Source organism: Mesoplodon densirostris, chromosome 2 (assembly GCF_025265405.1).
Source record: "Mesoplodon densirostris isolate mMesDen1 chromosome 2, mMesDen1 primary haplotype, whole genome shotgun sequence".
Lineage (NCBI taxonomy): Eukaryota > Metazoa > Chordata > Mammalia > Artiodactyla > Ziphiidae > Mesoplodon > Mesoplodon densirostris.
In genome coordinates this window covers 120,700,610-120,724,100 of record NC_082662.1, presented here as the reverse complement: position 1 = coordinate 120,724,100, position 23,491 = coordinate 120,700,610, and the positions used below count along the sequence as shown (strand labels likewise).

The 23,491-nt window shown below is 38.5% G+C and overlaps 1 protein-coding gene across 2 annotated transcripts in view; it reads right to left on the bottom strand.

The window, feature by feature from the left end:
• ATF6 (activating transcription factor 6) overlaps window positions 1-21,751 on the bottom strand; it is a 210,633-nt gene extending 188,882 nt beyond the window's left edge. For both annotated transcript variants that reach the window (XM_060090833.1, XM_060090834.1), the window contains exons 1-4: window positions 21,631-21,751; window positions 10,294-10,358; window positions 7,559-7,646; window positions 5,492-5,598 (exon numbers count right to left, since the gene is read on the bottom strand). In XM_060090833.1, the coding sequence (XP_059946816.1) occupies window positions 5,492-5,598; window positions 7,559-7,646; window positions 10,294-10,358; window positions 21,631-21,682 (312 nt within the window). In that variant the 5' untranslated portion in view covers window positions 21,683-21,751. The remainder of the gene's footprint in view (window positions 1-5,491; window positions 5,599-7,558; window positions 7,647-10,293; window positions 10,359-21,630) is intronic.
• Between the last annotated feature and the right edge of the window lie 1,740 nt (window positions 21,752-23,491).

Sequence of the window (23,491 nt, the reverse complement as noted above, 5' to 3'; positions counted from 1 at the left end):
ATAATTAAAATATTTTATAAGAAAAAATAGAACATAAACAAAGTTAAAAGATACAAATGGGGAGAAAATATTTGCCAAAAATGGATGAAGGAAAGAAACCACCATTTCATTGAAAAGGAAATGCAAATGGTATCCAAAGGCAAATTTAAAAGAAAATCTTTTTTTTTTTTTAAATCATCAGATAAGAAAAAGTTAAAATGACCCGAAAGAGCATACGGGAGAAATGGTCATCCTCAGTAATGCTGTTGAGAATGAGAATTGTTTCATTCATTCATCCTCAACACCTATTCAGCATGTAGCCATAAGCGGGGCTGTAGGAACCTTACAGAGTATATTATAACAATAATATACTTGGAAAAAAACCAAAGACTATGAGATAACACAGGAGGAAATGATTATCTTCATGGCCTTAGATGCTTACAAGGTATTTGATAAAATTCAGCAAAGATTCCTCATAAAAGTCCTAAAAAATAAGGACTGGAGGGACACTTTCTTAACATTAAAAAAAAAAGCTATGCATAATTGTATAGCCAAAGTCATACTTAATGGCAAAATATTAAATGCTTTGCCATTAAAGTCAGGACAAGAAAGAAAGAATTGCCTTTTCTGTAATTCTAGCAAACATAATTATACTAGAAAATGAAATAAAAGGAATAAATATTAAAATAGAAGAAACAGAAGCGCCTTTGTTTGCAAGGTGATATGCTGTCTACTTGGAACACACTTAAGAACCAACTAACAAAATTTTCACTATGAAAATATTGTATTAATAATCACTTAGAGGGTTTCCCTGGTGGCGCAGTGGTTGAGAGTCCACCTGCCAATGCAGGGGACGTGGGTTCGTGCCCCGGTCTGGGAAGATCCCACATGCCACGGAGCGGCTGAGCCTGTGAGCCATAGCCACTGAGCCTGCGCGTCCAGAGCCTGTGCTCCGCAACAGGACAGGCCACAACAGTGAGAGGCCCGTGTACCGCAAAAAAAATAAATAAATAAAAATAATCACTTAGAAAATATAATTTAAAATAGTTCACTCATAATAGTAATAGCAATTATAAATACCTTGGAATTCATTTTCTAAAGAATGTGCAAGACTTATATGAAGAAAACTATAAAACTTAACGGAGAAGCATAAAAGAAAATCTGAGTAAACAGAGAGACATATAATATTCTTTAACAGAATGATTATAAGGGTGATACAACTGGGAAAATTGGTTCACTTATATAGTGAAAATCAAAACTAGATTTGTACCTAACACTTCATATTAAGGTCAACTCACAGGCCCACAAGGGGACATTTTTGACAATGTTCACTGTGGTGTAGGTGAAGTGTTGTGTAGTTACATGCAACAGATTTTGATGTAGACAGAGCAATATGACTTGATCTTAAATAAACAATGTGCTAATTTTGAAAAGTAAGAAATAAAGAGACCTGATATAATAGCATTTACATAAATTTAAAATACGTACACAAAACTGAAATCAGTGAGAAAAAGATGAGCTTTTTAATAAATGGTGCTAAGGACTTCCCTGGTGGCACAGTGGTTAAGAATCCACCTGCCAATGCCAGGGACAGGGGTTCAAGCCCTGATCTGGGAAGATCCCACATGCCGCGGAGCAACTAAGCCCATGCGCCACAGCTACTGAGCCTGCGCTCTAGAGTCCATAAGCCACAACGACTGAGCCTGCATGCCACAACTACTGAAGACCGCGCACCTAGAGCCCATACTCCACAACAAGAGAAGCCACTGCAATGGGAAGCCTGCACGCTGCAACAAAGAGTAGCCCCTGTTCTCCACAACTAGAGAAGGCCTGTGCACAGCAATGAAGATTCAACGCAGCCAAAAATAAATAAAATTCATTTTTTAAAAAAAGAATTGATTTAATAAATGGTACTGGAACAATCCTTCTGATAGTCATTTGGGAAAACAAAAAACTTGGATTCGTATTTCACATCATAAACCAAGATAACTCCAAATGGATCGGAGATCTAAATATTAAAAATAAAACCTTATGAAAAATATATATTAACACAGTCACTTAGAAACTATTACTTCCTGAATAATTTGATCCTAAGGCCACTAGATGGAGCAGTGCAAGACCAGCATCCATGCAGAGAGGCAGGCTGGTGGAGTATTGGAGTCTAAGGAGAGGAGGTAGGGGCAGGCAGCCCAGCACAGGGAGTCAGAGCAGATTACCCTGCTCATATTGGGTCAGCTTGATGCAGGTGTCAACGCCCAGCACACAGGAGTCAGTGTGAAAGGACCTGCACTGGCCAAATCCAGGATAACATAAGAATCAGAATAAATAATTATAGTAATGGGTTATAATCTGTTGAATAAACTAGGAAACGATGAGTCCATACTGATATAAACAAATAAATGAATAAATTTAAAGTCTGATGAGAAACAGGTTATTTTTACATAGTTTTTTTTTTTTTCCTTTGCGGTACGCGGGCCTCTCACTGTTGTGGCCTCTCCCGTTGCAGAGCACAGGTTCTGGACGCGCAGGCTCAGCGGCCATGGCTCACAGGCCCAGCTGCTCCGCGGCACGTGGGATCTTCCCGGACCGGGGCACGAACCCGTGTCCCCTGCACCGGCAGGCGGACTCTCAACCACTGCGCCACCAGAGAAGCCCTACATAATTTTAAAGTACCTCCTCATAAAATACTTATTTTGGGCAAAGGAAGAAAGAGCAACTTCACAGTGGAATAGCCTGGCAGACACCACCTTAATCAAATGAACAAAGTGAACCTCATCAGTAACAGGACAAATGAAAATTGTGTGCCATCACATCAAAAGTAAATCAGACAGACACAGCATCACTTCTGTGATATTCCTGCCACAAATACAAAACCTGAATCTCATCCTGAAGAAACATCAGACAAACCCAACTGAGGGACATTCTACAAAATAATTAGTCTTTAATCTCCAAAAGTGACAAGGTCATGAAAGTCAAGGAAGAATGAACTGTTTCAACTGAAGGAGATTAAAGAGACAAGACAATCAAATGCAATGTGTGATTCTAAACTAGATCCTTCTGCTCACTAAAGGACATCTTTAGGACAACTGGCGCAATCTAAATGGGAATTGAAGATTAGATGATAGTATGGTATAAACATTTATTTCCTGATTTTAATGGTTTTATTGTGGCTAGAAGACATATCCTTGCTTGTAGGAAGTAGACACTGAAGTATTTGGAGGTGACAAGGCATCAAGTTGGCAACTTACTCTCAAATGGTTGAGGAAAAAAAAAAGTTCTTTGTAATGTACTTGTAATATTTCTATAAGTTTAAGGTTTTTCAAAACAAAAAGTTAATATAAGCAAGAAAACAAGAATAAAATATTATAACCTATGAGTGGTGAAAACCCTCCTTTGAGTAACAACAACAAAAAGCAATAAAAGATTGGTAAGTCAGCTATGGAGAAAACAAACACCAGAGATAAAGCTTAAAGACAAATAACAAATTGGAGAAAAAACACTTGTAACTTATTTCACAAACTAAACACTAATAATCCTAATATGTAATTAAAATTGAAGAGAAAAAGACCAATACAATCCAATAGAAAAGTGGACAAAAATTTGAACTGATTGTTCATAAAAAGAAATGCAAATAGGCCTCAGACATATGAAATATACAAAAAGATGTTTAACCACACTTGTAATAAAAGAAATAGAAAACAAAACATGCTGTGTAGTGATGAAGGGAAAATTGGCCCTCTTACATACTGCTGGTCAGAATACACAACCGTACAACCTGTGGAGGGAAATCTGGCAATAAACAGTAACATTAAAAAAGTATTCACCCCGATCTCAGCAATCTCTCTTTAGGAGTATAACCGGAAGATATCCTGGCAAAAATATGAAGTGACTTATGTACATAGTTATTTATTACAGCATCGAGTCTAGAAAAGACCGAAAACAACACAAATGTTCATCGATAAGGAAATCACTGAATAAAGTATAATACAGTCACACAATGGAAGACTATGCAGCCATAAAAGGGAATGAGAAAGATTCTATATCCTGAAATTGGAGTTACCTCTGGGATATACCACTAAGTTAAATAAGCAAGGTGCAGAGCAGGGTATGTAGTATGCTACCTTTTGTGTAAGAAAGGATGGAAAGGAAAGAATAGGATAGAAATCAGGCTTCTGTGAATATACCTTGTTATATATTAATACTTTTGACTTCAAAAGTAAATTAAGTTTTTAAAATTAAATCATTGGAGAAACTGTGGGACCACAGAGAACTGCCAAGAGCGGCAATCAGAGAAAAGCTTCATAGAGAAAGTAATTTTTGAACTGGGACTTAAGGATGAATAGGAGTTTTCCAAAGAAGAAAAAAATGAGGCTATTTCAGGCCGAAGGAAGAGCATGTACAAAAACCTAAAATGGTTAAGAGCAGAGAGCTCGCTGCTCTTGTCCATGGACAGTGTTTGGCACAGTTCCTGGCACAGTTGTTGAATGACTGGAGCACACAGGAGCTCTCAGGGTTAAACCTAAGGGGAGTGTGAAGGGAGGAACAGGAAGGATAGTGAGAAACAAGACTGGAAAGGTAAACAGGAGCCAGAACACGGAGGGCCTAGTACACTGGCAATTTGAATTTTGTCCTTGTAAGGGTTGGGAAGGTTTTAAGCAAAAAACTGACACATCAAATTTGTGATTTTGAAAAATTTCTCTTTGAAGATTCCTCTGCTAAGAAAGGTTTGGGGAGTTAGGAGGCAGAGAGACCAGTCAAAAGTCTATTGCCTTAATCCAGATGAGGTGATGATGGCCTGGTGTGTGTGAAGAAGATGAATCTTAGAGATACTAAGTGGATAGAATCATCAGGATTTAGTAACTGACTATATGGAAATTATGCCAGAATGAAGATACCTCAATTTACAACAGATATAATTCACTGAAACAGTAATTTGAATTTTTCTTCTTATATTTTTTCCTTTCCCCATTCCAAAAAATACCTAAACCCTTTGGTACTTCCTTTTCCTGGCCTCAGAGCTTTTGTCTAGATGAAGAGCAGAAGCATTTTTAAGGTGCTTTTGTAAAAAACCTTATTAGCACATTCAAAAGGTAGTACTAGGCTTTCCTGAACTAAGGAGACCATTCTAGGTTACATGGCTAAGGAGTTACAGAAACAGACCATCTTACAGTCTTCTATGTCCTCAAAGAATGTATATTCTAATGGGGAGAAAAGAAGGTAGCAGGGAGAAAAGACAATAAGTCAATAAACAAAAAAAAAATATTGGGTACTGGTAAGGTGCAATGAAACAATGAAATTATGAAGACAAGAACATAAGGGAAGGAGAGCAAAACCAAAGAGACTAACAGCTTTCTAGCTCCCTCAAGGCCATTCCTCAAGATTCAGCTTCCTCAGGATTAAATGAGATAATAGGACGTATATTAGCACTTAATAAATGTTAACTGCCTCCCACACATACATATTTTCCAGATTCCATTGTAACCAAAATCACTGTAAAAGACTGGTTACTTACAGGAACATGCTGAGTTGAAGAATAAGAGTCCACTGACTGAGGAGATGAGATTGAACAACTTGAGGAGGCTGGAGAAAGTGGCTGAGGTTCTGCTTTAATATCTTTAACTGAAAAACAAGGGGCAAAAATTTTCCCACTGAACAATATAAACTCAGAATGAAATGAATAAGAAAGAAGGTAAAATCTGCTTTTAAAATTCAATGATACAGAAGCTAAGGTCACCAAAATATATCATCAAGTGAAAATTCAAGAGCAGAAAATAGTAAATCTAGTATGCTTCCATCTGTGTAATAAGTTATACATGTGTATACTATTGTACTACTAGCATCTGCATTAACTCTCTTGAAGGATGAACATAAGAAATTGATAACAGTGGTTGTCTCTGGGAAGCAGAACTTGGTGACTGAGGAACAAGAGCCAAAAGAGACACTTTTCTACTCTACAGACTTTTTGTACCTTTTGAATATTATGCAATATGCAAAATTATAGACTCCCCCCAAAATAATTTTAAAACATAAGAAACAGGAAAGAATTATTGTGAAAAGCATTTTTGACAATACAATTAAAACACAAAAATGTTCCTATCTTTTGAACTATGTATTTTTTAAAATGTGCTGAGTAACTATAGCCTAGGTGTTCCTAGGTGTCAAATTTATAACAGGGTAGGAATGGGGAAGAGAAGAATCTCTGTGGCAGATTGTGTTTTCCAAAGTTAGGTGCAAAATATCTACCATATCTCATGATCTATAATGTGATTTTGCCACTTCCCCATCAAGAAGTAGCCACTATTTCCTCCTCTGTTTGAATCTTGATGGGCTTATGACTTCTTCAATCGACAGAGTATGGAAGTAATGCTATGTGAATCCCAAGGCTGTGTCACATTAGGCAATGCAGCTTCTATTTTGTGTGTTGAAACACTCACATTTGAGCCTTTGAAGTCTGACTACCATGAGACCGCCAGGCTGTGAGGAAGCCAGGCCATATAGAAAGGTGACGTGTAAGCACTCAAGTTGGCAGTCCTAGTCTTCAAGTCATTCCAGACCAGGCATCAGACATGTGAGTGAAGAAACCTTAAGGTAATTCTAGCCCCCAGTGTCAAACTACCTCAGCCTTCAAATCTTCCCAGATGAGGTCTGGACACCATGGAGCAGAGACAAGCAATTCCTGGTGCATGCTGTCCAAATGCCTAACCCACAGATTCTGGGAGCCTAATAAAATGGTTATTCTTTTAAGCCACTAAGTTTTAGAGTAGTTTGTTACACAATGGCAGGAACCAGAACACTGGCCTTGTGTAGCTCTTATTCTGTGAGGGAAGACAGGAATTGAGCAAGATATACAAATACATAAAATGAAAGGGAAAAGGAAATGCAGCAGTGGGGAGGACTGCAATTTAGATGGGGAAATGTGCTGGTTATTTACACATTGTCTCTCAGCTCTTAAGTCTACCTTCTATAGTCTGTGATGCAAATTATTAATACATGTCTCAGCTGGCTTCCTTTTAGGTCCCGTCAATAGGGGGTACTAGAAGGATGCTAAAAGGTAGAAGGGAAGAAGGGATTTCTTCATCCTCCCATCAGCTTCATCCCAGAAGGGACAGTTTGCTCCAGGTTCCAGCTTTTTTCAGCACACCTAAAACCCACCTCATTGGGCCCCTTAAAGATACTAGCATTAGCCAGGTAGGGTCTCCTCCTCAGATGTGTATACACGGGACCCCTACACTAAGGTCCTAGGTTCTAATAATCCCAAGCTTCTTCCCTTTGATTCCCTAAATTCTGTCTAATTCTCAGATAGGTTAATCTCTTAGAGAGTATTACATATAATTCAAAATCAATATTTCTGAATAATAAAATTTTTATTCATTATGTGACTAACACATAACTATGAAATTCTTTATATCTATTTTGGCAAGAAATTTATGTATGCCTTGCTACACCAAAGTAGAATGTAGTCCCTGGAAATTTTTGGCCTACAAAAGTAGCCCAGTAACCCCACCTAATTTTGACTATTACCAAACTATAAAATAATATGGACCCATTTAAATTTTTTATCAATGAAATAAATCATTACCTGTACAGAATTGATTGTTGATGTCCCAAATGCCTGTCTCCCAAGGCATCAAATCAAAATCAAAATCAAGATTATCAAAATTATTTTCCTGTAGGTTTCAAATCAGCAAAAGAATATTACAAGATTAAAATATATACATCCAGAAATCAAACTAACAGATGCAATTTGCCATAAATAATTGTGATTACCCAACTTAGTAAAAATAACTTTCTAAGTTAATCAGTTCATCTTGAAAATACATCTTGGATAGCTTAGAGATAAACAAATTTAGTTATTTTAAGCACAGTAGTAACAACTAGGAAGGAGGTACTGAAGTCAACATTTATCTGAAAGATTCTGTTGGTCTCATTCTTTTCAGTGGAAATAGACCTTTACAACAGTCACAAAATATGTGCTTTGTCATAAAGGAGATCCAGCAAAATAAGTTTTCCCCATTGCCATTAAGGAAAAGAAGTCACAGCAAATGCCTATTTACAATATCTCTATATACAAGGGAAAGAATACAGATGTATCCAAAAGACATGCAGGAATCATAAAGAGACTTTAACTGAAACTTCAAATATACCACATATTAAAATGCTTGTGGGAGAAGGAAGAGATCCATAGGAGGATGGGTAATTTTATATTTTTTACTGTTCTGTACTTTTCAAATTTCTAAAATAAAATTTCTAAATTTTTTTTAATCCTAGAAGATAAAACTAAGTTTCTCAAATAGGGGTCAGTAAACTTCTTAGAGGGGCTCTTAGTTTCTTTTCATTCAGATGACAATTTTTTAATTTAAATATAATCATATTCTGGGTCTTTGGATGACCATCTTATACCATATATATTAATAAAGAACTGCCACATGATTTCAGAGCCCTCATATGAGTTTAAGATTAAGACAGTACCACAACTATTTTAAATGTTTAAGGTTACAGAGATAAGAACAGAAGTAAACTTAATATATAAACAGTACAACAAAGTTAAAAGGTAGTCAATATTAACTTAATGTGACAGATAATAAACAGCAAGAAAGCAAGACTCAGGAAAAAAATAAAGATTAATCTAGTTATCAATAACAACAATTTGGTAATAATTTCTAGAATATTATCATTTCAAATGTCTATTCTGTGGTTTATTTTTATTGAGAATGTAACAGAAGGAGAGAAGAGAAACTTTTCTTATCATACTGCCCTAAACTGAGTAAATATTATTGCAAATTATATAAAGAGAATGTGTGAAAGTTCACATTAAAAAAAAGAAAAAACTACTTAAATTATGAAAGAACCACCTTTTAAATCAATCCTCTTTGCTTTTTTCTCATATTTGAATCTAGATATCAAAAAATTAAGCAGCCTCATACTTTCAGCAACGAAAAATCTTCAAACTTTCTTAGTCTAAGTAAACTGAGGAAGGATATTTGCCTGAGTGCTAGCAATACTTTTTAACATGTTCAATAGTGGCATGACCGACTTCGAGGATGCTTCATACTCAATCTTCAGACAAAAAAGTCAAATACATTTTACAGCATAAGAATTTTATCTGGTTGGAAATTTCACAGACCCATTTTATGTAAAGCAAAACATACTGGTACTTATATACTCTAGTTCTTCAATGACTTCTCAAGGGAAACTTGTACAGCCATGTGAAAGAAGAATGACAGTTTTAAAGCTAGAATGGGCCCTCTGAAACCATTTAATCCAATCTCTTATTTTATACCAGAAAAACTAAGGAACTGAAAGATTGTGTGACTTGTTTGAGGTAACAGAATGTTAGTTATAAAATCAGGATCATATTTCCCTGAATCTTTCAAATTTACTATATTGTTTCTTGATGATGTTAGGCTCTGGAGGTTAAAAAATACCAGTTGCTTAAGCAACCAGCCAATATTAAAAGCCAATTTAATCAACAGACAACACTGTAAAGCATCTCATAGAGTAAATGAAACCATTAAAATCTCATGCATTGATTTTAAAAAATATCATGTGTTTCACTCCCTTCTATTGATTCATGGTAAAACAACTGCTAAATTATTCTTTGAGAAATGTCTTAAACTCACTGAGCAAGCTTTATTTTTATTAAGGGCTTAAAAAATAAGTGATAAATATTCAACCTGATTGATATGCATATAACATCACTCTGTTCACTTGAACTACTTCCCAAGTCAAACAGCACCTCATCCATTAAAGAATAAGACAAAGTAAGAGTTCAGGCCAAACAGCTTCACATATACTAATCCAGAAAAGAAAAAAAAAAATCTAAAATATTTTTGAGAACTTAAAGTGCTATAATAATAGCTTTTACGCATACTTCTAACCACTCAAAGGCAAAAAATAAGGACATTTCTAAGTTTCAGAGCTTTCAACATTAAGGATACGTAACTTTTAAAAAGGAAGTTGGTAAGTTCTCTTAACTAGATCCATGACACACATACTCCTTAATATCACACTGTTTCCCTAAGCAGCAAAATATCTGTAAAAACCAAGAGGTAGGCAGTTAAGTAACTTTTCCAAGGTTACCCACCCCTGGGGCCAAAGGTAGACTTAGAATACAAGTCTTCTCATACCAAGACCAATGCAATTTCTACAATCCTACATTCACTGACTACAAAATGGCTACTAAGTTTCGTACTTAATCTTAAAAGTTATTTAAACTTAAATAACTAGCCTAAATGTGTTATCCTGAAATCTTCTTGCAATAATTAAAGATTAAATATCACATTATTCAGCATTTCTCCTCTAATAAATACTTACATAAGTTTCATTTGCCGCATCCAACTGCAGGTCATCGTAGCCAAGTTCAGCAAAGAGGGTAGAATCTTTGGACAAAAGAAAAGAATACGTATTTATTGTTAATTCAATGTTCTGACAAAAGAATAAGCACTGTATCCTTATGTCAGCTCTATTAGGGTTTCTCATTAGCCATTACTATTACTGATAAACTCTAGGAGTGTGAATGACAACCAATTCAGAGCTGGTTTCTAACATATGTATTGTTTTCCACATAATTTTTATCTTGTGAACTAAATCATTATACCAGGGATTAAAAAACAGGTTTTATGTCCTGTCATGTCATGTTGGACTAATTGGTAGTGACTTCCTGGAACATTACTAACACAAATTCTGAGGCTTCATCTAGGTTCAGCACAAAAAAAAGTGACGTGGTTGATCAGCAGTGATGACAGGAGAGGAATATGGCAACACATGTACCAGGTATTTGCCATCCTTGCCTTAAGTTAGAGGTACAACCAATTTTCTATCCAAACAATAAAGAACTCACTCATCTAAACCATTTCATTTATTTCAACAAATCTAACTATGTTCCAATTTCCTAATAAGATTTCCTTATAAACTGAGAAATATATGAACACAGGTCAAGGTGCTGATAAGGCCAAAGAAGACTGATTACTGTATAATCTGTAAAGTGTCTATTTTCTTTAACATTTTCAGAACTTCAAGCACTTTGAAGAGTTTCCCAATCTAAGTCTGCCTTTGTACTCCCTACTATCATGCCACTGAAATTTGCTCTGGTGATTTCCTTACTTCACATATATAAGAACTACGCTGCAAGTCTCTCACTGACTTGGTCAATGGTAGAAACATTTCACCAGCCTAAAACAAAATAGTACATAGCACATTTTTTGTGTGTAGTGATAATGAAAGGTTATTCATATAACTCTCAGAAAAGGACTACCTTAAACTCAGCTGCAGAGCAAAACAAAACAAAAAACCCATATAAGTAGATGACTGTGGCTATGTACCTTATACACAGGCGAAAACTCCTTGAAAGAGTTCTTATCTGCTGCCTCTCATTTCTCTCCTTCTTGAACCTATTCAAAGCAAGCTTTCCTCCACCAACACATACACAGGCATACACATCAGTTATTATGTCACCAATGATTTCTCCTCTGCTAAATTCAATGGTAAATTCATGGTCCTCATCTTACTCTCAACAGCATTTGAAACAGTTGATCTTTTCATATAAATTGAAGCATTTTCTTCACTTGGCTTCCAAATTACCATACTCACCTGGTTTTCCTCCCACCTCACTGGTTGGCCCTACCTTACTGGTTATTCTTCATCTTCTTAACATGAAATTGTCCCTGGGCTTAGTGCAAACTTTTCTATCTATTCTACTCCCTTTGTGATCTCAGCTGAGCTCATGGCTTTAAATAGCATCTATATGCCAAGGATTCCTAAATATACGTCTCCAGTCCATACCTCAGGACGCATGTACACAGTGAGTACTCTACGTCTCCTCTTGGATATCTAAAAAGGCATCTCAAACTTAACACATCCAAAACTAAGCTTCAAATCATCCCTCACCAAACCTCCTACTGGTTCGTCCTCATCTCAGTTAATGACAATTCAATTATCCCAGGAGTTCAGGTCAAAAACCTTAGGAGTCATTGCTTACTTCTCTTCCTCACTCTCTGTATTCAATCTACCAGTAAATCCTGTCAGCTCTGTCTTCAAAGTATGTATTGGTAATCTGGCATCTTACCTTTCCTTTCCATTCTTCCTTCCCTTTCCATCTTTCCGTTCCTTCCCTACTCTTCCCAACACAGAGATGTCAGCAGAGCAAGGAGGGTGGTGGGGTTGTGTGTGTCATCCTCTGTGGCAATGTGCCTGGTACCCAAGGAAATAGGATGGTACAGGAGGGGAGGTGCCTTGTGGAGGTGGCAGCATGCCTCAGATGCCAAAAAAATGGGGCAGTGGGAGGAGGAACAGAGTGGCAGATGTAAGAAGCAGCCTGAGTGGTTAGGAGAGTGATAATACCGAACAAACGTGTTAATTGATGGAGCAAATGATAAAATACATTAGAGCTAGGTTTCTCACTGTCTGAGAAAGGATTTAGAAACGTGAAAAGGGTAGAGAATAAAAGAACCCTAAGATGTTGCACTGGAATTAGAAGTATTAATACGAACACATTTTCTTAAAATATTCATACACAGAAAGAATTATAGATGTTTGTATATGTGTGTACACATATACATACATGTATGTCCTAATTCTGTCTGCTAACAGGTCCTAGAAACGAAGACATCCCACAGCACTGAAAAATCGTATGTTTCCAGACCTTGGATACTGAATACCATCCTCTACTAAATGGAAGTCCACTAAAGGGCTCCTTAGAGAAAGAGCTGATTCCAGGGCTTAGGCAGAGAAAGTGCAAAGTAGGCCTGGGAAAACCTTGTTGTGCCAGAAAATAAGGAAATCCTCAGAGAATGATGGAAACATGTCAAAAGAACAAAGGAGCTGATATGAATGGACTCTTACTGGTCAAGTCTCAGAAAATCTGAGCATCAAAATAAAGCCAGATTACAACCCATTGAATCAAATAGGAATTAGTGAGCTCATAATGAAATAAACAAAGAAACAGAGAAAGCTTTTTCTTACAGTATAATGTCAATTAATAAATGTACACAGAATGTTAAGAGAGAATCACCATTTGGCATTAGAGTGGTAGTTGATATAAGCTGGAGTTATCAACAGAGGCCAGGGCTGGTGAGTGAAGGTTTAGTAAGGGATAGGACATTGGTGGCATTCAGATTATCTCCCCCAAAATACTGGGTTAGCCAAAAAGTTTGTTCAGGTTTTTCGTAAGATGTTACAGAAAAACCCGAAGGAACTTTTTGGCCAGCCCAATACGAATCAAATGTAAAAGGGGAAATAGTGACTTTACAGTGGAGTAATTCAGCAGATACTAACTTGACAATGTGATCAAGGTGAACATCACCTTGGAACAGGTCAACATAGTGTGCCTCTATCATTTCTCTAGCATTCCTGTCACGGGCTCATGGCCTGATTCTGGTCATGAGGAAACAGTATATAGACCTAGGTTTAGAGTCATCTTACAGAACAAAAGACCTGTATTCTTTAAGACTGTCAAGAATACAAGAAACAAGAAAAGACTAAGCAACCATCCCAGGTTGAAAAACTCTAAGGAGACATGAAAAGTAAAAGTAATGCGTGTTTGCAGGTAGGGTCCCAGACTAGAAAAAGAGCCATTATTAAGACATACAGCAAAATATGAATGGTATCTGTGAATTGGATAGTAATGCTGTATCAATGTTCATTTCCTGACTGGAAGGAGTGTATGACAGTGATATAGGAGAGTATCCTTGTTTAGGGGAGGAGGAGATACACACTGCAGTATTTAAGGGTAATGAGTTAACAACACATTTCACTCTCTTTTTCTCTCTAAAGAAGGAGAAATGGGGCAAATACAGTAAAATTTAACAATCAGGGAATCTGTGTGACAGGCATGCAATAGTTCTTTGCACAGTTCTTATAACTTTTCTGTAGGTTTGAAACTATTCCAAAACTTAAATTTTGAATAAAAAATATACATGGGGAGCTCCCCTGGTGGTGCAGCGGTTAAGAATCTGCCTGCCAATGCAGAGGACATGGGTTCGAGCCCTGGTCCAGGAAGATCTCACATGCCGCAGAGCAACTAAGCCCGTGCGCCAAAACTACTGAGCCTGTGCTCTAGAGCCTGCGAGCCACGACTACTGAGCCCATGTGCCACAACTACTGAAGCCCGTGCACCTAGAGCCTGTGCTTCACAACAAGAGAAGCCACCGCAATGAGAAGCCCGTACTCGCCACAACTAGAGAAAAGCCCGTGTGCAGAAGAGACCGAACACTGCCAAAAGTAAAATAAATTTATTTAAAGAAATATATATATATACACACACATGGGTATATACACATGCATATGTGTATGTGTATATATCCACAGTCAACCACTTCCATTATCTCCACTGCTCCCATCATAAATCACTTGGAATAATGCAGTAGCCTCCAAATGGTCTCTCTGCTTCTGCCCTTGACCCTCTTTCAGTCTATTTTCAACACAGCAGCTAAAGTGAGCCCATAAAAACATAGGATGTTATTGGGAATCAGGATTTACACAGTAGGAAAAGAGAAATAAAAGTATATAATGCAAGAAGGTGAGAAAGAACTCTGTGGTACTGGCTTTGAACTGTGGGTATTAGCATGAATTCATGCTTTTAAAAAATACATATTTCCTTGTTCTTAGGAGATACATAGTGAAGTGTTTAGGAGTTTCATATTATTTGCAGCCTGCTTTCAGATAATGAAAGAAGAGGGAAGTGTGGGTAATACTGAGAGAAAGAGTGAGTATGGCAGGATGTTAACAGTTGGTAAATCTAGATAAGGGAAATACAGGTTATCACTGTACTGATCTTTTAACTTTTCTGTGGTTTGTGAATACTTAAAAAAAACTGAGAGTGGGTTGATAAATACATTTGTATAGTACAGAATATCTTAGAAAGATCCATAAGGAAGTGGTGGCATTGGTGGCATTGGTTACCTATGAAGTATCTCTAAAATTTACTACCTACTTCTATATCTTTTTCACCAACCCCACACTACCTACTATATAGATTTCTCCTAACAGTAGTAAACTATGGTAGCTATTAGTTTTTGTTTGCTCAGCAAGCTTTCCCACCTGACTGCCGCTTTGACCATTTATTTATTCTTTTACTTCTTGTAAGATGAGAGATGGCCACTGGAAAACAGTGGTGACCTTAGAAAGAGCAGCTTTGGTGGAGTGGTGGCGCCTGACTGCATTGTGTTCAAGAGACAGTGAAAAAAGAGAAAGTGGAGTCAGTGAACATGGACGTTTTTTAAAAAAGAATTCTGCTGTAAAATAAAACAGAGAAATGTAGTTGAAGCTAAAAGGGAAGTAACATCTAAAGAGGGTTTGGGGGTTTTTCTTTTTTTTTTCACTCTAGACAGGAGAAGCAACTACATGTAGGGATGGAAATGCAGATTCAGGAAAAGGAAGAAGAGCTTGAGCAATATTCTTTTTTTTTTTTTTTTGTGGTATGCGGGCCTCTCATTTCTGTGGCCTCTCCCGTTGCGGCAGGCTCAGCAGCCATGGCTCACGGGCCCAGCCACTCCGCGGCATGTGGGATCCTCCCGGACCGGGGCACGAACCCATGTCCCCTTCATTGGCAGGCAGACTCTCAACCACTGCGCCACCAGGGAAGCCCCTGAGCAATATTCTTGAATAAAGGGGTGGGGGCGGGGTGTCTAGGTACTTCCCTGGTGGTGCAGTGGTTAAGAATCCACCTGCCAATGCAGAGGACATGGGTTCGAGCCCTGGTCTGGGAAGATCCCACATGCCATGGAGCAACTAAGCCCGTGTGCCACAACTACTGAGCCTGTGCTCTAGAGCCCATGAGCCACAACTACTGAAGCCCACGCACCTGGAGCCCGCGCACCGCAACGAAGAGTAGCCCCCGCTCACCGCAACTACAGAAAGCCCGTGAGTAGCAACGAAGACCCAACACAGCCAAAAATAAATAAATAAAATTTTTAAAAAATAAAACAAAGAAGGAGGGGTCTAAAGCACACATAGAAGTGATCGGCTCTAGCATTCCCACCAACGAAGAGAAGGCAAATATACTGGTACACAGGTAGATGAGGTAGTAGGAGATTGCAGCAGTTCTCTTCTGATTCAAAGAATGCAGGAGGAGGTGCTGGAGGTTTGAGGAGAGAAGAACCTTTATAAAAACGATCATCAGAGAGAGAGGACCAAGGAAATATGATCAGCCAGGTAATACTTAATGGTCTATTTCAGGTTAGTATCATAAATTTAAAGTGAGACCAGTCAACATGGCTGAATTTTCTTTTTTAGCCACTTTCAGCTACTTGAGTGCATTCATGGAGTAGACAGAGTTGGATTTAACCAAGGTTGCAGTTGATCAAAGAGAGAACTACAAAACAAGAGAGAGACAAGGATATTGAGGGTATGAGGGAATGATTACAGAGATTGTCCATGGAATTTAAACTGGATAAGGGGAAAGTGATAACATAAAGGGGAAGAGGGACAGTGAAAAGATGGCAGAATCTCAGCAGTGTTGAAGGTACCACTGGAATTGGAGTACTAAAGAGAGAGAGCTGGTAAGACAGAAGGTGATGGTCACAGTGGGATGCTGGAAACTGAGATTATGTTACTAGTACTGACAAGGTTTAGGTTTATGATTGGGGAAGAAAATGCCTGAGACAGGGTGGAAGGTGGAGAGGAGACCCAGGAGATGAGAGGTCAGGCTATTTGAAGGATCTTCTCTGAGAATACTGAAATCAGCCAAGAATCATGATGGAAGGAGTGTTAAAGAAAGTGACAATAAGCTAGGAACTAAATTTTTTCAAAAAGTGAGGGAGAGTGAACCAGAAATCAGCAGATGACTATAACAGGGAGAGGTAGAGGACAGCATGTGAGACAATGTGAAATTTAAGCCTGGATGTTTTTAGGGAGGATGAAAGGAGAATGATCTAAAAGTAGCAGTGAAGAAAAAGGAAGATAACTAACCCACTTTCAGAGGCCCTAATGGAGAAAAGGTTTTGAGAATGAAAAGAGCTACCATTCACTAGGACTTCAGGGAAAACCGTGTCATCAGGGGAGTCAGGTTTTGGTCAACGCAGGAAGGTACAGAGAACTTTCAGAGAAGACACTGAATTTATCAAAGAAACCACAGTGGCAGATGGAAGCTTCTGATCTTGGTACATATATCTTATGTGCAGCAAAAAAAAAGTGGCTTTTGCAAAATGTAAGAAAAAGAAAGGGAGGGAGGGAGGGACGTAGGAAGGAAAGAGGAAAGGAAAGATATACAAATGACAAATAAAGCATATGGGGACTTCCCTGGTGGTCCTGTGGTTAAGAATCCGCCTTCCAATGCAGGGTACATGGGTTCAATCCCTGGTCAGGGAACTAAGATCCCACATGCTGCAGGGCAACTAAGCCTGCGTGCCGCAACTACTGAGCATGAGATCCACAACTAGAGAGCCCACATGCCGCAACTACAAAGCCCACATGCTCTAGAGCCTGAGCGCCACAACTAGAGAGAGAAGCCTGCATGCCACAACGAGTATTCCGCATGCCGCAACTAAGACCCGACGCAGCCAAAACATAAAATAAATAAACAAACAAATATTTTTAAAAGACCTTTCCTTTAAAAAAAATAGATAAAATAAAGCATATGAAAAGATGCTCCACATCACATGTTATCAGGGAACTACAAACTAAAATAATGAGATACCACTACACACCTATCAGGATGGCTATAATCTGAAACACTGGCAACACCAAATGTTGGCAGGACTGGAGCAACAGGAATGTTCATTCACTGCTGGTGGGAATATGGCATAGCCACTCTGGAAGACAGGTTGAAAGTTTCTTACAAAACCGGACATACTCTTACTGTATGATTCAGCAATCATGCTCCTTGGTATTTACCCAATTTATATGAAAACTTATGTCCACATAAAAAGCTGCAGTGGCGTTCCCTGGTGGTCTAGTGGTTAAGATTCGGCGCTCTCACTGCCATGGCCCGGGTTCAATCCCTGGTCGGGGAACTGAGATCCTGCAAGCCCCACAGTGACGCCAAAATAAAAAACTGCACATGAATATTTATAGCAGCTTTATATATAACTGCCAACTTTTGAAAGCAACCAATTTTAATTCTCTGTGCAGTGTTCATCACTGGAGAACAGTTTGTGGCTGTCCCTTCACTGCATGTAAGCCCTTTATAAGCCGGAACCTGTCACTCTTGTCCCCCACGCCTGGCCCTCTTTCCTGGCCTCAGTCTGTCTTTAACTGGTTTTGAGACCCTAGAAGCAACCAAGGTGTTTTTCAACAGGTAAATGGATAAACAAACTGTGTGCTATGGACCAAATTGTGTCCCCCCCAAAATTTATATATTGAAGCCCCCAAGATGACTGCATCCAGAGGTAGGGTGGTCTTTACGAGGTAATCAAGGTTAAATGAGGTTACAAGGGCGGGGCCCTAATCTACTAGAACTGTGGCCTTATAAGACTAAGAGATAGGTCTACCTACCTACCTACCTCTCTCTCTCCCCCACCTCTTCCTCCTTCCCTCCCTCCTTCCCTTTCCACCCCTTTGCCTCATGAGGACACAGCAAAAAAAAAGGCCGCCTATAAGCTAGGAAGAGAAGTCTCACCAGAACCTGACCATGCTGGCACCTGTGCTTGGACTTCCAGCCTCCAGAACTGTCAGAAAATAAATTTCTGTTGTTTAAGCTTCCTGGTATTTTGTTATGGGAGCCCAAAAGACACTGTGGTACATCCATACCATGGAATATTATTTAGTGCTGAAAAGAAATGAGCTATCAGGCCCTTAAAAATAGAGGGATCTTAAATGCATTTTGCTAAATGAAAGAAGCCAAATTAAAAATGCTACGTACTCTATCATTCCAACAATATGACATTTTGAAAAAGGCAAAACTAGGTGACAATGAAAAGAACAGTGGTTGTTGGGGCTTTGGAGGAGGGAGGCAGAGACAAACAGGTGGAGCACAGCAGATTTTTTAGGGCAGTGTAACTATCCCATATGATACTGTAATGGTAGATACATGACATTATGCATTTGTCAAAACCCACAGAATGAACAAGAGTGAATCTTAATATAAACTATGGACTTTAGTTAATGATAATGTATCAATACTAGCCCATCAATTGTAACAAATGTACTCATCTAATGCAAGATGTTACCAAAAGGGGAAACTTGGGGGGCAGGAGAACTCTGTACTATCCCCTCAATTATTCTGTAAATCTAAAACTGTACTAAAAGTAAACTCTATTAAGTATTAAAAACAATTACATGAAATAGAATTTCAGCATCCATAAATAAAGTTGTTTTGGAACACAGTCATGCTCAGTTTACATTGTCCATGGCTGCTTTTGTACTACAACTGGCAGAGCTGAGGAGTCAGAACAGAGACCACATGACCACAAAAGCCTAAAATATTTACTATCTAGACCTTTACAGAAAATGTTTACAGGCCCGTTCTAAATTTCATCACCCCACATAAAGGGAAAATACACATGGGATGCACATCCCATCATAGGCTGTTCTGAGTAAGTCATTTTTAATTATACAAAGTTGTTAAGAGTCACAAGTACTAATTACATAATCTGATTTAAAAATTTTTAACTAGCTAGCTTCTAATATAGAAAAAAAAAAAAGGTCAAATAAATCAGTGAAGTCCTTGAACACCCAAAATGGCAACTCCCAGAAAAAGAGTCCATATTCTACTGAGAAATGCTAGCAAACAGTAACCTTTCACTCCAGTGCCTGCAAAATCTATCCTACTTACTGAACACCTGAGGAAGCAGAATTAAAGTGTTCCACTAAGAAAAGATTGTTACAGTTTTAAACGAGAAGCTTGGAAAACCATGGGAAATGGGCATGTTCAGGGAGGGGCAGGGCAAGATACCTGAGCTGAGTCAGTGAACCTACTACAAAGAACTGAATGCTCTGTTAAAGAACATTAAGACTAGGAGTCAACTGATCAGATTAGTCAGAAAAATGCAGCCTGGGTATCAGAAGACATAATAATGCTATCAGGAAGTGCCTCACAGTTATAGTTTAAGAAACATCATGAAAATATAATAGTTGACTAGCTAAGAAAACAGATCATAACAACCCAGTATACTGAAGTAGATTTTTTAATAACTGGGGGGATCTTGGTAAAAATCAAATCTGTAGAAATTACTTAGGAAAGCAATACAGAACAGTGACTAAGTGCACAGGCTTTGGAGGTAGACAAACCAGGTACTGATCCTGTTTTTGACACTCACTAGCTATAAGACTCTGAGCGTTCATTCTCTCTCAGCCTCAGTTTCCTCATCTGTAAAATAACAATACCTCACTGGACTGTTGGGAGGATTAAATAAGATAATGCATGTAAGAGCTAAGCAGGGCACCTGACACAAATAAAGTGCTTACCGGCAATTGTTCCTATTACTACAACTACATTTGGCTTGGGAGGTAAGAGCTAAGCAGGGCACCTGACACAAATAAAGTGCTTAATGGCAATTGTTCCTATTACTACGACTACATTTGGCTTGGGAGGTAAGAGCTAAGCAGGGCACCTGACACAAATAAAGTGCTTAATGGCAATTGTTCCTATTACTACGACTAAATTTGGCTTGGGAGGTAAGAGCTAAGCAGGGCACCTGACACAAATAAACTGCTTAACGGCAATTGTTTCTATTACTACGACTACAATTGGCTTGGGAAAATACATTTGGAAGAGACAGTCTAACGTTTTTCCAACAACTCATAGAAAACCTATCCAAGGACTGAAATAAATCTCTAACACTATATAATTTAAGAGAAGTTCTGCCTTTGGAAAATCAAATGAGGACTTCAGTTCAACAAAGAGAATTGAGATTACACTCTTGCTACTGAGAACGATGGTCCAAGGGGAAAAAAATGAAGGCCAGTCTGGGTTTCCCCCAAATTTTAAAGCTAGTGAAGGGTGTAGGTTCACCGCAGGACACATTTAGGGACGTATACAACTCCAAATTCACACTGAAGCCCAAGAACAGTATTAGTACTATGTCTGGCAAACAAGGGAGGAATATAAGTTTCTTCTAAACACTTATATGATAAAGCTTCTCCACTCTCATTTCCACTATATTCCATTCCACTCTTCCTGACCACAAAGCCAAACAAAATATCCATAACAAGAAAATTTAGAGTTGTATCCGGAGAGCAATCAGGATTATATCCGTTTATAAGCGTCAGGTCTACGTAATCAGGGACCTGAGGTCAGGTGCTGGGGTGCTTTGCTTCTCTGCCAAGATGGGCATCAGCCCCGATCAATAGTGGAAGCTTCGAGATGACGATTCACATTCTCTCACACAAACCAAACACGTACACGTACACTCCACGGCAAGCATCTCCCACATCCCACACTCTGAGAAAATAACTTGCAGCCTTTTTGATGGTCACAGCCATCCTGCCCTAAGCTTCCTAATGACGTCGTTTTCGCCCCACATAATCATCACCTGGTACTTTCCCAAAGGAAACGGTGAAACACGATAGTAATTCCAATCAGGCAACATTTTACGCTCGCTGTCGCCAGGGCAGAAACCGACAGGTTCTACTAGACTCTACTAGGACCACGGACGGAAACAACGAGTGGCCCTCGCTCCTCCGGCAGGGTTCGTCCATACCTGTCACCACAAATGCGCGGAAGTAAGGAGGAAGAAACCTGGGGCCACCCCTGGTACAGTCTCAGATCCCACTCACCCCACTCTTCATCCGGCCGGTGAGGGAGTCCCGGACTAAAAGGTGACTCCATGGTGCCGGCAACGCCAGCCGGCTCCCCCGAAACACACGTTCCCCTGCCCTGGAACTCGGCGACTAGTATCTGGGACGGTGTCGGCAGATGGACAAAATACTCCGTAACGCTGAGGCGACGGTGGCCGAATGAAGACAAATTGCTTCTGCGCGAGTGACGTCAGAGACTAAGTTAATTTTAAGCAAATCTCTGAGTAAATATTTCCCTTTTGGAGGTTTCGGCATTTTCTGTCCCGCTGTTTTAGGGAAAAAAGAAAGAGACGTAACCACTACTTCGGTTAAATAAGATATATTGATAACATTAAAAATGGGGAAGAAAATCCATTCTGAACATACTGGCTCGTCCCCTGAGTATAATTCTCAATACCACAGCGTAGATATATCAGAACAAAACTGGAGACTAAGAAAGTAAATTTGGTTTAAATTTTACGAATAACTCACTATCAATGTAAAAATTCTCCATATACACAAGTGTGTGGAAGGAAAACACACAACTATTTTTTCCACATTCGTTTGAGCTGCCTCTCCACTGGCACAGTACCTGAGATAAGCAAAAATACTATGAATCGTACTTCTAGAAAGACTACATTTATTTAAACAATTTTTTTAAAGTAAATATAAAAGATAAACTCCCCAAAATCAAACTCACCTCCTTAAACATACATTTCTAAAGCATACTACCTAGTAGTGAAAGTCCAAGCGACCCTACCCTAAGACCTACAATAAGGTAAATTCCCAGTCTTTTTATTACTAAAACTTAAGAAACGGTTTTGTTTAGAAAAATCCATTTACATCACAAAATCTAACTGAAAATTTTAACTAAGTTTGATGAAGCAGTTTCAAGAATGCTACTTAATAGAATTTCTTTTTAAAGCATTTCAGCAGATGAATATTTAAAGTACTCTACCTTAAGAACACATATCCCCAATGGAGAAAAGACAGTCTCTTCAATAAGTGGTGCTGGGAAAACTGGACAGCTACATGTAAAACAATGAAATTAGAAAACTCCCTTACACCATACACAAAAATAAACTCAAAATGGATTAAAGACCTAAATGTAAGGCCAGACACTATCAAACTCTTAGAGGAAAACATAGGCAGAACACTCTATGACATAAATCACAGCAAGATCCTTTTTGACCCACCTCCTAGAGAAATGGAAATAAAAACAAAAATAAACAAATGGAACATAATGAAACTTAAAAGCTTTTGCACAGCAAAGGAAACCATAAACAAGATGAAAAGACAACCCTCAGAATGGGAGAAAATACTTGCATATGAAGCAAATTTTAAACAAAGGATTAATCTCCAAAATATACAAGCAGCTCATGCAGCTCAATATCAAAAAAACAATCCAATACAAAAATGGGCAGAAGACCTAAATAGACATTTTTCCAAAGAGGATATACTGATTGCCACCAACACACGAAAGGATGCCGAACATCACTAATTAGAGAAATGCAAATCAAAACTACAATGAGGTATCACCTCACACTGGTCAGAATAGCCATCATCAAAAATCTACAAATAATAAATGCTGGAGAGAGTGTGGAGAAAGGGAACCCTCTTGCACTGTTGGTGGGAATGTAAATTGATACAGCCACTATGGAGAACAGTATGGAGGTTCCTTAACAAACTAAAAATAGAACTACCATATGACCCAGCAATCCCACTACTGGGCATATACCTTGAGAAAACCATAATTCAAAGAGTCATGTACCACAATATTCATTGCAGCTCTGTTTACAATAGCCAGGACATGGAAGCAACCTAAGTGTCCATCGACAGATGAATAGATAAAGATGTGGCA